At 45.0% G+C, this 14,072-nt stretch overlaps 1 protein-coding gene across 1 annotated transcript in view; it reads right to left on the reverse strand.

Annotated features, from left to right (window-relative positions):
* Positions 1-9,756, reverse strand: part of LOC149337753 (uncharacterized) — a 10,513-nt gene extending 757 nt beyond the window's left edge. Inside the window, exons 1-5 of the mRNA XM_089554509.1 lie at positions 9,629-9,756; positions 7,940-8,134; positions 5,214-5,333; positions 3,631-3,808; positions 2,104-2,172 (exon numbers count right to left, since the gene is read on the reverse strand). Of these exons, the coding sequence (XP_089410635.1) occupies positions 2,104-2,172; positions 3,631-3,808; positions 5,214-5,333; positions 7,940-8,134; positions 9,629-9,715 (649 nt within the window). The 5' untranslated portion in view covers positions 9,716-9,756. The remainder of the gene's footprint in view (positions 1-2,103; positions 2,173-3,630; positions 3,809-5,213; positions 5,334-7,939; positions 8,135-9,628) is intronic.
* Positions 9,757-14,072: the final 4,316 nt, after the last annotated feature.

Below are 14,072 nucleotides of genomic sequence, written 5' to 3' on the forward strand. Positions count from 1 at the left end.
CAATCCATTTGGAAAGCATCTGAGGTTGAGAAGGTGAAGTGGGTTTTAAGCTCACTGAAGTATATAAGCGTCCAAACTAGATGCTGGCAATGTGCATGAAAGTTCGGGGTGATCGCTCGGATTTGTGCTTACATTAGCAGCAGATTTTCGTACTCAAGATTATCTGCTCAATTGGCTTTATTCTCGTAGAGGAATGGAGCGAGCCAGGTGCCAGAGCCCCTCTGCCTTTCTGACCACGGCTTCACAATTAGTAGCTATTAAAGATATTTCCACCCTCAGAACCGACACATGTGCAGGCTGATGTTGGTTCAAGCTTGGTCGCAGCTTCACCAATAACCATACTAAACATCACACGTTTAACCCCAAATAAGTTCCTGGTGCAGCCTAAGAAGGCCACGACATAAAAATTCAATTTCGCACCCTGATAAGTCCCATCCTAACGACAAAGGTTCTATTTCCAGTGAAAACAGTTAATAAATTTGTTTCCGCATATTAAGTACCGCGAAAATGGTTATTGAAGGAAAAGACGCTTAATTGCGACCTGGCAGAGCTCCAGTCACCCATCAACAGTGACGTACGAAACGTTTGTACAGGAATAAAAATAGTACCTTAAGGCTTTGTGATAAAAAATAAAAAAGCCAAAATACAGAGGCAAAAAGATAAACATAGTTAAAAATGCGCATACTAGATAACAAAATTGAGATCGACAACCACTACTTTGTGTAATGGCAGTGGCGGACAATTGTTATACAAATAACCATTGTGGGCTAGTTGTACAATATCAATTTGTTTTCCATCACAGTGACTTTATATTCAACTCCAAAAAAAAAAATGAAATGTAAGTGTCGTCTTTACCACAAGGAAACATAGCATCGTCGATATGGTTCTCTTATTCACGCGGGTCCCAAGGCTACGCTAAACAGTCTTTCACTTCAGAACGATGATCAGGGAGACCTTTTCACTGCAGACAGGAGCATGATCGGGTGCGCATGCATTTTTGTGAGTTACAAATACGCGTATTTATAGAGCGCAAATATCAACTCAGCAAGAAAGAGTCACATTCGATATGCTTTGTGTCGATACATTTTTTGCAGTCGTACCTAGTACCCCCTTAACACTTTTATCTGCTTTCTTTACATTTGCGAAACTCTCAGAGATAGACTGCCTTATACGTTTTATAGGAGTTTTAAATCGCGCTGGTGAATGAAAGAATCTTGATCCTATCCGTCGATTACAAAAACGGGCTATCCGAGTTATAACACAAAACAAGTATACCGAGCCAAGTAAACCACTTTTCCAGTTATTAAATATCCTTCCTTTTGACCTTTTGCGTACCTTAAAGATAGCGGTGTGTGTAAACAGCATAGTAAAATATAATCAGCCTTTCAATGCCTCCCTGCTTCACTCGTCTTCTCGACTCACAAGAAACCTGACACATAGCAACTTTAATCTGCCACCAAATAATAGCATCTACAGCGAAAGACTCGTGCAGTTTTCAGGAGACAAGGTTTGAAATGCTTTGCCCCCAGAAATAAAACAGTCCCATGAAACAAACAAAACATTAAGAACATACTTTATGAGCCTTATTTGACCTATGTGAAAGTCGTTTTCGGTTTGTGTTTGTCGCACCATGTCATGGCAAATTTTTATTCATTCTGCTGTAATATGGCAAGAGTATGAATAAAATGAAATGAAAATGAAATGAAATGTTATGGTTTCCTGCTGACGGCTCAGCGTAAAAAATAACAATAAAAAGCCACTCATGTTTGTATTTTAGGCCGTTCATTACGAGAGTTAAGCCATCCAAAGTCAGACGATACGCGCAGTTGTCAGTATTTTCAGCAAAACCTAAGGTGCCAGCTTTCTCACTGAGAAATGTTAGGCCGCTAACCTAGGTAGAAATTTTCTTTTTTCTTCCAACCTCTCTCCCTGCAAGGCCTCTGATATCTTGTAAGAACTACGGGCGTCTAAGCCCTGACGTCCTGAAGTTTTGCTGCCAAGAAAGGGTCAATTGTGTGCACAGGAAAATCACGGTAAACGAAGCGACGAGGGAGTTAAGGTCTATCGGCGTTGCGCGAAGAAATCTTTAAGGGCCCCCGTTACCTTGAGGTTTGAGCGTTGTCACTTCCCCGGATGGAGACACCTCGGTATGCAGAAGAGACTGGTTCAGGCCTGCGCAATAAGTGGGTGCAAAACACATATGTTTGTTGCTGGTATGCGCGACTAATGCAGGGAGAATTCGCTAGCACTTAACGGAGTGCGCGACAGCTGTGGACTAGTGGTTTGACCATCTGCCTCCAATGCGAGAGGTGTGGGGTTAGATGCTCCGTGCCGCCCGGTACCCACTAGTGATACACTCGGTGAAAGCTGTCCCTCGCCTCGAGCTCTGCTTATGTGGGGTGAAGTGCTTGGGAAATGGGTTTTTGAACCTACTCTCTGGTGCCGAAAACGCCTTGTACCATAGCGCTCTTTGGCCAAAGCTGCACTTGAGCCATAAAATGCTTCATCCCCAGATGTAAACCCATAGAGTTTGGGCTGTTGTGCACCACTACAGAATGTACTTACGGAGCTCACAACATTCACCGCGAAATGAAGCAGAAACCTGAATCATACCCTTCTGTGTGTCGTCCCTAGGCGCTCGTGAGGCTTACATAAGGGCCGTTAAATGGGAGATTAGTTACTGCCCTAATGTCAGAGATAATACCCCCCCCCCCTACCCCCCAAAGCGTCTTAAGCAAATTTACTTTGCATTCTACGAGAAACAGCACTGGGAGATTGACACACTTGGTGTCACTTACTGGTTCAAAATGAGATCTACTCCTGATTGGGCGGCCTTTCGAACATTTCCAATACATTGTGATTACTGATGCGACTTCGGAGTATTTAATGCAGCAGTGTGCTGTCGTTGTCTTTGGTAAAGATTATTGGTCAGAGGCTAAAAAAAGATATTGACCAGTCCGGAAGGAAGAGCCAGCACGTAAAAGCTAACCACTACATACCAGCAGCATGGACAGATGGACTGTGGAATAATATTCTCCATCTAAGCTTCGCACAGTATGTCTCAGAGGAGCTGATAAAACAATTCATTTTGGCTTAGGCTAATTGGATATACATACACACATTGCTGCTTTCGTGATATTATGCTATTAATACTACACTCATACTATACCATTGTTTGCTTCAAGTTCTTTACTATTTATGTGTAAACCTGCGCGCGCAGTGTCAATTTCCCGCGTCAGCAGGTCTCCTGAATGAACCAATTAACTCAGCTCTTCGTTTTACTGCAGGTTTATGAAGTAAGCCTGACTACCCGAAGAAAATATGAGAAAAGATTGCGTTCAGCAATTATCTACGGAAAACCAAAAGTGCAGACAAAATCATGCTCAGCATTTCGCGACATGCAGTCACCGGAGAACGTTTCAGCCTTCAATTTTTCATTCAGAGGCCTCTTCTAGTGCCCTTCGTGTGACATAAGGCAACTGTGGGACCCCACAGACCACAATTTTGACGACCTGAGTTCTCTAACCTGCATCTAAATCTCAGCGCACGTAGGGTACCTCGTACGAAATTCCGTCCAGCGACTGAGATCGAGTTCACGTACTTAATACCCTTGCAAATAACAGTACGTACATTTCTGAAAATCGGCGTCATCAGAGTAGCGTGTGGTCAAGAAGGAGAGCAACTGCCGGAGCACGTGGACACTGTGGTATTTCCCCTGACCACAGGCGTCACTGGCGTCGGCGAACTCCAGGTTATAGGCCGCCAGGCCATACCTAAACTGCGCCAGGCTTTTCTTCAAATAGCAGAGCTGAAAGGGAAGGAGAAGTAGTACGCACAAAAACAAATCTGAGGAAATTCTTCATTTAGACTACTGGGCTAGTTTACTTAAATGATCTTCGGTGATCACATCAATCAGGCCAATGCGCTTGGAGAACTAAAGTACAAGAGAACAGTACTATGCGATATAGGAAAATGGGACATAGCTGATGGGAACACAATTCACTATCACTGCCTTTTGCGTCTTGCACCCTGTGAACGAAGCCTTGGTTCTGACCTTGATCCCACCTCGTTCTGTGGACATCTCTGCATGTGTCGGTGCAGTCACATTTCATGAGCGCGACACCGTAGCATGATTGTGAATTTCGCGCCCACTGTGAAACAGCCCATGCCGCAAGGACTGGAGCAGAAGCCAGCGGCTGGGGTATGACTTTCGCACCGAAGTCTGCATGTTGGACTTATTGACATCTGCGCTATTATCTCCCTGCTGGGTTCTCCGTTTATGCTATGGTCACATTTTTTTTTTAATCCTAAAAAGGCCAACTACTTGTATAGAATGGGAAGTTTTATTCTGTGCCGACCTTTTAATGCACAGCTACCGCTACATGAAAGCGTCTCTGTGCCCGACCTACAACTTCCTCTCGCATGTCTCCGTCAGTACTGAGGAGATGGACCTACTGTGGACTACGACATGCGCCGCTAGTTTGCACCTTAACCTGTGCACGTTAACCCGTCGCCGAGATGCAGCGATGTGCCTGCACATCCGCATATGCTTAGACAACCCGAAAGCAGAGCGGCGGAGCGTTCACGCACAAAGCACAGTAGACGCGGTCAGTGTTATTACAGCACGTTATTAACCCTGTCCTTCGCCAGCTGCGGCCACCGTATCCGCGCAAACATCATAATCCCATCCGCCCACCCAACTTTCTGCCACCCCTGCTACGCTTGTCTTCTCTTGACACGCAGCCCGCATATCGGTAATCCAACTGGGCATCAGTTGCGCCAACTGACCTGATGAACATCAGTCAGCCATGTGTGCATAGCAAAGGTGCCTTAATTGGCATAAAGGCAAGTAAACGAGGGAATAAGCCAAGTTATGACATTTGATGTACACTGGCGAGATGCGGCGCCCGTTTTCTTTTCGCACACAGCCCAAAAATGTGCTTAAGATAAGACTTCTTTCATATGCAGAAAATCATTCAAATGTATACGGCTAATCGGCAAATTCATCACTACAGGTTACGAGCGAATTACTCCATTACAGTACTGTATCCTCCTGAAAGGACGCTACGCTGAATATTTCTATTTAGTCGCACTTGTCTGGAACAGGACGGTAGCGACATGGGGCAAGGAGATTTTTTCCTTTAGGCATGCGAATATCTCGCTGATTGGAGCAGCAAAAATTCTAAACAGTGCAGGAGAAAAAGCAAACGTACCTTATAAAGATATGCGTCGTCGGTGTCATACGTGAATGTTCTTTCGAGTGTCTTGTTGTAAAATACTTGCGAGTGACCATCCGAAGCGAAGTATTTCGTGTAGGAGTCGTTCTTGCAAATCTGCATCAAAAAGCGGCCGGTACATTTGCTCTTTATTTAATGACCAGTTTAAAAAACCTTAATTACAACACCGTCAGGCTGGGTGCGAAAGACTCGATAAGTATTAAGCTTAAGAGACGACATATTTTTATTATTTATTTATTTTATTTATTCATGCAGTTAACGCTCTGTACGACGGTCATTACAGGGAAGGAAACACACACACACACACACACATATATATATATATATATATATATATATATACATATATACAAGTGCAATTGTCTTCGCTAAAATACACTCAAATACACAGAATTACAGATTTGCACAGCCATCCTCCAGGAACGTTTTCACACCTATCTCAAATTTGTCTACGTCTGTTTGGTCCACAACGTCGCTTGGTAGTTGATTCCAGATTTCTACTGCATTGGGAAAAAATGAGTAGCAATAGACATCAGTACGTGTAATAATAGGTTGTAATACCTTACTGTGATTTTTCCATGGGCAACGCTTCAGGGGAGGTGTAACATAGTGTTGTTTCATAACTTTGACCTTATCATTCACTATTAGAAAAAAAAAGTTTCAATATCTGCTTTGTTCTTATTTCTGATGATTCTAACTGACACTGTTTTAGCATTGCTGTGACTGAATTAATGCGGCGTTATTTAGAGTATATAAAACATGCTGACATCCTTCGCAATCTTTCCAGTTTTCGTTTTAAACCCTTTTGGTGTATACTCCACGCTGCACTTGCGTACTCTATGATTGGCCGCAGGAACGTCTTGTACGCAATCAATTATACTTGTATTTCAGTTTTTGGCGTTTAACGTTCAAAAGAGAGACAGAAATTATGTAGGACGCCATAGCGAAGGGTTCTTGGGCAACATTCTGGAAGCTGTACATCCTTCATTGTCCATTTCGTGTCCGTTTAGTCCAGTTTCAGTCGTCACTCTGAAATGAGCATCTATGGGAAGTGACCAGGCAATTGGGTAGTTGGCGACCGGACCTCATCATTGGCTGCCATTGGTGCGATATACAGCCAAAGGCGGGGTGCATTGCAGAGCGCTGTCAGCAGCAGACGACCGGATTCGACTGGTGGCTACCATTGGCTGCACATCGCACCCAATGGCGAGGCCCACTCACCAACCACCCATTGGCTGGGTTGCTTCCCACGGGCACTTCAAAGCTCAAAATTTCCGAGCGCACGAGAACGAAACGAGGACTGACAGAAAGGACACACACCGCAAAACGACGGCGCTTTGTGGTGTGTGCCTACCATCTAGCCCGCCAGTTCGTCCTGAGCTGGAAAGCTGCTGGTATATTGAGTGACCAGTGACAGAGGGCTAAAATGGACGTGAAAGGAACAATGAAAAATGAACAGCTTATGGAATACGGCCCCTGGGCTATTTTAAATTACTTTCGCGTTCTTTGACCTGAGCTGACATCACACGGGAATAATAGCCCCTTGTGAACAGAATCTGACAGTAGTTTTTTTTTTATCGATATAAGTAGATCGCTTTGCTTGTCTCTCCAATTAACCCCGTCCTTTGCCAGAACAGGCCATCCTATCCCCGCAAAATTATTACTCCCATCCGCCCACTTAGCTTTCTGCCATACCCTGCTACGGTTGTTCTCTCTTGACATGTAGCCCGCATATCGGTAATCAAGCTGAGCGTGAGTTGCGCCAACTGACTTGAGAAACGTCTATCTGCCATGTGTGCACAGCAAAGGTGCCTTAGTTAGGTTTGGTTTGGTCTATTGGGGTTTAACGTCCCAAAGGGACTCAGGCTATGAAGGACGCCGTAGTGGAGGGCTCCGGAAATTTCAACCACCCGGGGTTCTTTAACGTGCACCGACATCGCACAGCACACGGGCCTCTAGAGTTTCGCCTCCATCAAAATTCATCCGCCGCGGCCGGGATCTAACCCGCGTCTTTCGGGTCAGCAGCCGGGATCCGTAACTACTGAGCCACCGCGGCGGGGTCTACGCAAGTAAACGAGGGAACGAGCCAACTTAAGAGATTTGATGTACACTGGCGAGACGCGGAGCAATTTCGTTTGTTTTCTTTTCGCACACCATGTGAGACGAATGAGCTTGACCTTTGTTGTGCACTAGTTACTCCTTTTGACTGTCAGAGACAGGAAAATGCGGTTGTGTGCATATACCGCCCCGCAAGTGTTAGTATGAACAGCAAGTAATGCGCACCCTAACTTACTCGTAAGAGTTTGATAGGCTGTGCGCTAAAAAGACGTTCACAGGAAAAAGGACAGAGACGACAGGAAAGAAGCGCTTCTTTCCGGTCGTCTCTGTCCTTTTTCCCGTGAACGTCTTTTCAGCGCACAGCCTATCAAATATGAATATGTACCAACTAGCCCGTCAAAAAGCCTTACTTAAACACTCGTAATAGAAGGCAACTTAGCCGTCATCCATATTTTTAAGGTTTCGAGAGGTCGATATCATGTCGCAGTGAGTTCTTCTGAACACTTATTTCCTGGAGTATGCACTGAAAGGTGTCATTTCTACGCTATATGCTGCGTCTGTCCCAACTTCCCCCTTCTAAAGTAATGTTCCAGCGAAGCCTCTTCGATCTTTCACCTTACATCCCGCATAGTAATACTGCATACCTGCCTGATGCCTCCTAGCTGGTATTCCGGGATGGAGTCGCATTCGTTGAAAAGGCTGTAGTTGCCAGGCTTCGTTCTTTCGCCGGGGTCCGGGTAGTACGGCTTGTACCAGCGCCCGAACATGCCCACGGAAGGCGCAATCACTGCGTGAGTTCCTGCTCCTGCCATTTCTCGGACTGCGACATGGGCTGTTCCCTGCAAGCGCGTCCAATCATGTAGTGTGACTGGTCGGGTATGCAAATTGTCCGTTCCTTGTGACGAAGTTACACGCCTCATACGGGATTACTATGCAAAATTTTGCGCTAAAAATATCGAACGATTAAAATCCGTAATGGCAAGTAAACGACTGCTTGTATAAGACAGAAATAGTGATGTTGAGAGCTGTGCAGGATATATCCATAAGAAACTTACAAAATCCTTCAATACCAAATAAAGCGTTGAGGAATAAGATTATTTTTTTGGGGATAGTTGTTTAGAAAGGTATATTAAATAGGAAGTCATTTAAGATAGGAAATTATTTCGAACCATCTACCAGAGAAGTTATACATAAAAGGGAAGAAGTCAAAACAGTCCTTTTCGCATTCTATTTCATAGCACAGTTCCCACACTAAACAATGAAATGGGGACGAAGGGCTGAGTAGAATATACAGCCCGAGAGCTATGAATGTTTAAATCACAAAATTTTACACTCTGCGTACGATCTATGGGTGGCGACGACAAGTAGTTCTGTCTTTGAAATGACCTATTGTAAGGCAGGATGCCCAGCGTAATTCTATCAGGACCGTCACATATGCGCTTTCATTTTGCACCCAGCATACGTTACGCTTGCATCTGTCCGTTTGCAAAGTCGGTAGGAAGATTGGTTGTTCTGGTTCTCCAGGCAACATCGCGAAAAATGGGAAACAGGAATATGAACCGTAGATTCAATAGGCCAAGAAGGCAGCCTCAGCAGCATACAGATGTTTTTATGATAATGCAGCACATATTGTGTGTTCCATTCCCGTGAACTTGGAAATTGAGGCTACAGTAAAATTGCTCAAGTTCGGTACATGGTTAATATCTGCCGTAGGCATACATTTTGACCATAGAAGATATAAGTGAGTTTGTTTAAGACGCCGTTAATGCAACTGTACCTTCACATATGTCTGCGATGTCAAACACAGGAAGAAGACGGAGGCGGACTACATGTCAAAGACGTTCAACGCCTGTGCCATTATAAAAGCTCTGATTACGATTTCAAGACTAGGAACACAGACTACGTCTTCGCAACGATTAGAGTTCCTCCCGAGGTGGTGCTCTACTTTTCCAACTTAATCAATTTTATGCCTCTCGTTCTGAATCCGCAACATGAACTTTCGTTAAAGAAGAACTGCAAAAGATGAACTTGCCTGAATGAACACAGCTATGTCATATTTTCGCGAAAGCTGGGTCGCAGGCCACAGTTGTTCGAAACGCATCTTTTCGCATTAAAAAAATAAAACTGCAACTTGTGAGTTCGTGACGAGCGAAAGTAACCTAGTTTGTCGCAATACCCCGATAAGCACAATGTTCAGCCCAGTGCACATGAAGTCGCCACACTGCTTTTCTAGATCAGCAGGATTTTCTGTCCGCCATTCAAACCGTCAGAAAACCCCAAATGATATATTAACCAAAAATAGCTCACTTCAGAGCGGCCTTCGCAATGCTTACCAAGCTGTAATCGTAGCCTTTATCAGGAACCGGTTCAATGAGTGTTGGAGGGACAATCAAGCAGCTCTCCCATTCTTTGTCTTCCATGTAGTAATGGCCCACGGAGACCACGATGTCTGGCTCGTATGTCTCCCTGAATAAATTGAAAAAAATAGCCCGGCTATGGCGCCGCGGAAACAGCTCGAGTGCATGTGACACTTCACAAGAGTAAATATGCATCACATAGCCCTTATAAGAGAGACAACAGGACATAAATGCAACCGTGGTAAGGAATCCACACTTTCCATGAACAAAGCACTCAGGTACAACGGCAGTCGTAACACAGAAACCGCCCAACGAACCTCGTAAATGGAATAGAATGGCGCAAGAAAACGAGGACCAGAACACGCAACAAGCAGGAAAAGCGCCAACTACCAAATGATTTTACTAACTTGCAAAGCCGCTTATGACCACAATAGAGGCCCAAAAATATGCAAAAAAAAACAGAAGGCGTGCAACTGGACTGGAGAAGCAGATAAAACAACTGCCATAGAACCACGTAGAAAGGCAATATCTTCGTCTGTTAAAGACAGACGGCTTACTCACGCATGCGGAGCCCTGCTGCTTAATCAGGTATGCCTAAACTATTTCTCTTTCCAGCTTATCTTTTGACCGAGCGACGAACCTGGTTTTAGTGAAAGTAGGAAAACCTTTGCAACTACCGCAATGCGTTGCCATGAGGCTAGCACATCCGGCCTTCACCTCTGTTCTGTGCGGTGCTGTTAAAAAAGTCAGTTGGTAGTTGGCGCTTGTCCTGTCTTTTGCGGCGTCTGGTACTTGTTTTCGTGCACCATTGCACTCTTTTTAAGATGTCTATTCACCAATTAGCTCAAGTCGATGTTTTGCCAGAATGAACCCCACTTAATATGTATGCCCAATGAAAACCGCTATCACAAGGAAAATTTTCTTCAAGAAAGCACCGCTGCTACAGACGGACACCGAAGAACCACCGCTAGAGGGAAACTGTCGGTCACCTCGCGAGAGCGAGCAGACGAGGAACTAGTTACATCCTGTGAAAATGCCTAGGCACCATTACCCTATAAAAGCGGTCGTCATCTGTGTGCACTGCAATAGAGTGGTACGGAATTAGCAGAGCTACTAGTCTACTATTAGGTTTTGGTGTCTGACTGACCAAGAAACTGATTACATCGATCGTCACTACCTCAGAGGTGCCATTGAAACAACAAATATTATGGAATACGTTAAGAACTTCTTAAGAGGTGTTAACGGACAGATTTCGTCGCACTGTCCGCATTGAACTGTGGTACAAACTTCAGAACATCTTTCAGGATGGAAAGGAAGAGCACGCTTCTTCTTGAACTTTACGCCTGAAATCCATCGTGGTTGCGTGCATTGGTACTCATGCCAATTTAGCCTCTGATTATGGATAAAAAAAGAATATTCTTTAGACATACGAAATTCCATGGGAGCACACTTCTGCATTATAATAAGGGAGTAATTACTCATTGGCTTCCACCAAGCGCAGCCATACGGCTACAAAGGAAAGCTATACAGCTTTCTCAGAAACTTCGTAGTTAAAGAAAAATTCGTCCTGGTCCGGGGTTCGAACCCGGAACCACCGCCACACCGGAGCAGTCGCTCTACCAATTGAGCTAACCGGGACCGCAAGCTTATGGTATGGCGAGAGCGAATTGATCAGTAACTCGAAGTGGGAAGAGTGTTGGTCAAATGTTTAGGGGAATCCCGCAAGGTGGAGTAGATTTGTAATAAGGGAGTAATTACTCATTGGCATCCACCAAGCGCAGCCATACGGCTTCAAAGGAAAGCTATACAGCTTTCTCAGAAACTTCGTAGTTAAAGAAAAATTCGTCCTGGTCCGGGGTTCGAACCCGGAACCACCGCCACACCGGAGCAGTCGCTCTACCAATTGAGCTAACCGGGACGGCAAGCTTATGGTAGGGCGAGAGCGAATTGATCAGTAACTCGAAGTGGGAAGAGTGTTGGTCAATTGTTTAGGGGAATCCCCCAAGGTGGAGTAGATTTGTAATAAGGGAGTAATTACTCATTGGCATCCACCAAGCGCAGCCATACGGCTACAAAGGAAAGCTATACAGCTTTCTCAGAAACTTCGTAGTTAAAGAAAAATTCGTCCTGGTCCGGAATTCGAACCCGGAACCACCGCCACACCGGAGCAGTCGCTCTACCAATTGAGCTAACCGGGACGGCAAGCTTATGGTAGGGCGAGAGCGAATTGATCAGTAACTCGAAGTGGGAAGTGTTGGTCAAATGTTTAGGGGAATCCCCCAAGGTGGAGTAGATTTGTAATAAGGGAGTAATTACTCATTGGCATCCACCAAGCGCAGCCATACGGCTACAAAGGAAAGCTATACAGCTTTCTCAGAAACTTCGTAGCTAAAGAAAAATTTGTCCTGGTCCGGGGTTCGAACGCGGAACCACCGCCACACCGGAGCAGTCGCTCTACCAATTGAGCTAACCGGGACGGCAAGCTTATGGTAGGGCGAGAGCGAATTGATCAGTAACTCGAAGTGGGAAGAGTGTTGGTCAAATGTTTAGGGGAATCCCCCAAGGTGGAGTAGATTTGTAATGGTGGATGCCAATGAGTAAATACTCCCTTATTACAAATCTACTCCACCTTGGGGGATTCCCCTAAACATTTGACCAACACTCTTCCCACTTCGAGTTAGTGATCAGATCGCTCTCGCCCTACCATAAGCTTGCCGTCCCGGTTAGCTCAATTGGTAGAGCGACTGCTCCGGTGTGGCGGTGGTTCCGGGTTCGAACCCCGGACCCGGACGAATTTTTCTTTAACTACGAAGTTTCTGTGAAAGCTGTATAGCTTTCCTTTGTAGCCCTATGGCTGCGCTTGGTGGATGCCAATGAGTAATTACTCCCTTATTACAAATCTACTCCACCTTGGGGGATTCTCCTAAACATTTGACCCACTTCTGCATTATGATCGCTGCTGCATCGTTTTAATTCACTACAGTGCTAAAGCAAGCCTTCCTGAGAATGTAGAAGTACCGACTGTATTGCAGTTTTCATGCTTTACGTGACCTATGACCTCTCTTTGACGTCATAGTCATAGTTTGGCTGTTGAAACCGAAACCGAAAGAACAGAAGAAAGAAATTCGAATATAAATTATTTAGCGGTCATAAGAGGATACTACTAGGTAATCCATGTATAATTATGCCTTACGCCTCATTAATAAGAAGCAAACGCGCGCACCCAAGAGATTGATGTCTATGCTGTTTAATATGGTTGTAAAAACGGGTTTGGTACAATCCGTCAGAGCATGTGATTTACAATGTGTGTTTGCGAGTGGAATTAGGCCGAGTTAGTTTTTATTTTTACACTAGCCAGCTCACGACGAGCAGACGGCCGAGTGATCTATATTCGTTTCCGGCGGAAAATCCTCATGAATCCAGGACCAAGGTCTCTTTGCCTGACAGGTGTGTTTTGGCTGGCTCTGTTACCGACAGTTGGAAGCAAAATGTGCACAAAATGTTCACTTGCCGGGCTATCTCCATGAGTAGAGAAGCCGTGAGAGGGCTGGCAATGACTGCCGCAAACGCGGTGAAGGTCGGTCGTTTCATCGAAACCTGGCCAGGGAGATTCCTGATTTCCTGCATGAAAAGGAAGAAATTTATCAGCCCAAGCATGTGATGAGACCATAGCAGCGCACACCTAGCAGCAGGTGCACCTGTGTCTGGCAAAGCAAAGTGTATGTGTTTTCGGGCGCGAAATACCTCCCTTTTTTCAAACTGCACACAGATGAAACCCTTCGGATCCCAGTGAAAATGTGACGGTTGTTGCTAACGAGCACTTTCCGCAGGATGTCCACGAGTGCGTCATGTTTTAATGGTTAAGACTGAAGGTTGAGGCAATGTCATAGACCGAAACAGATAACTTGAAGCAAGATGCACCGGCAAGCAAAACCTACCTCAATGCTTATATTTCATGTCACTTCTGACACGCGAATGTTCGGCATGACTACCAATTGACAGAAAAAGAGGACCCTAAAAAAAAACACTACACACTTTCTAGTCAAGTGTAGTAAACCACCATGCGCACGTTAGTTACTTTTTAAATTGCTATTTTGTGTAGTTGAATTGTATCTCAACGGCCCAGAAAGAGTAATGAAAGCTATGATGACATGCTAATGGCGCTATTTTCAATATAGCATCGATTAAAGAAAGAAACGCTTCATTCATTTTTACGGAGGAAGTGACGAGGGCTGTGAACAGGTCATAAAAAGTAGCTGAAATCACTGCCATGAGCACAAATGCTGAAGACGACAAAGTGGCTGTGGTGGAAACACTGGGGCGTTAGTTTGCAAAGAACAAAGCAGGAAATAGTTTAAAGGAAGAAACAGCGCGACGAAACACGGACACACGAAGAAACGACACACACACGAGCGCGGAC

Source organism: Amblyomma mixtum, chromosome 7, assembly GCF_055824585.1.
Source record: "Amblyomma mixtum isolate Tamu chromosome 7, ASM5582458v1, whole genome shotgun sequence".
Classification (NCBI taxonomy): Eukaryota; Metazoa; Arthropoda; class Arachnida; order Ixodida; family Ixodidae; genus Amblyomma; species Amblyomma mixtum.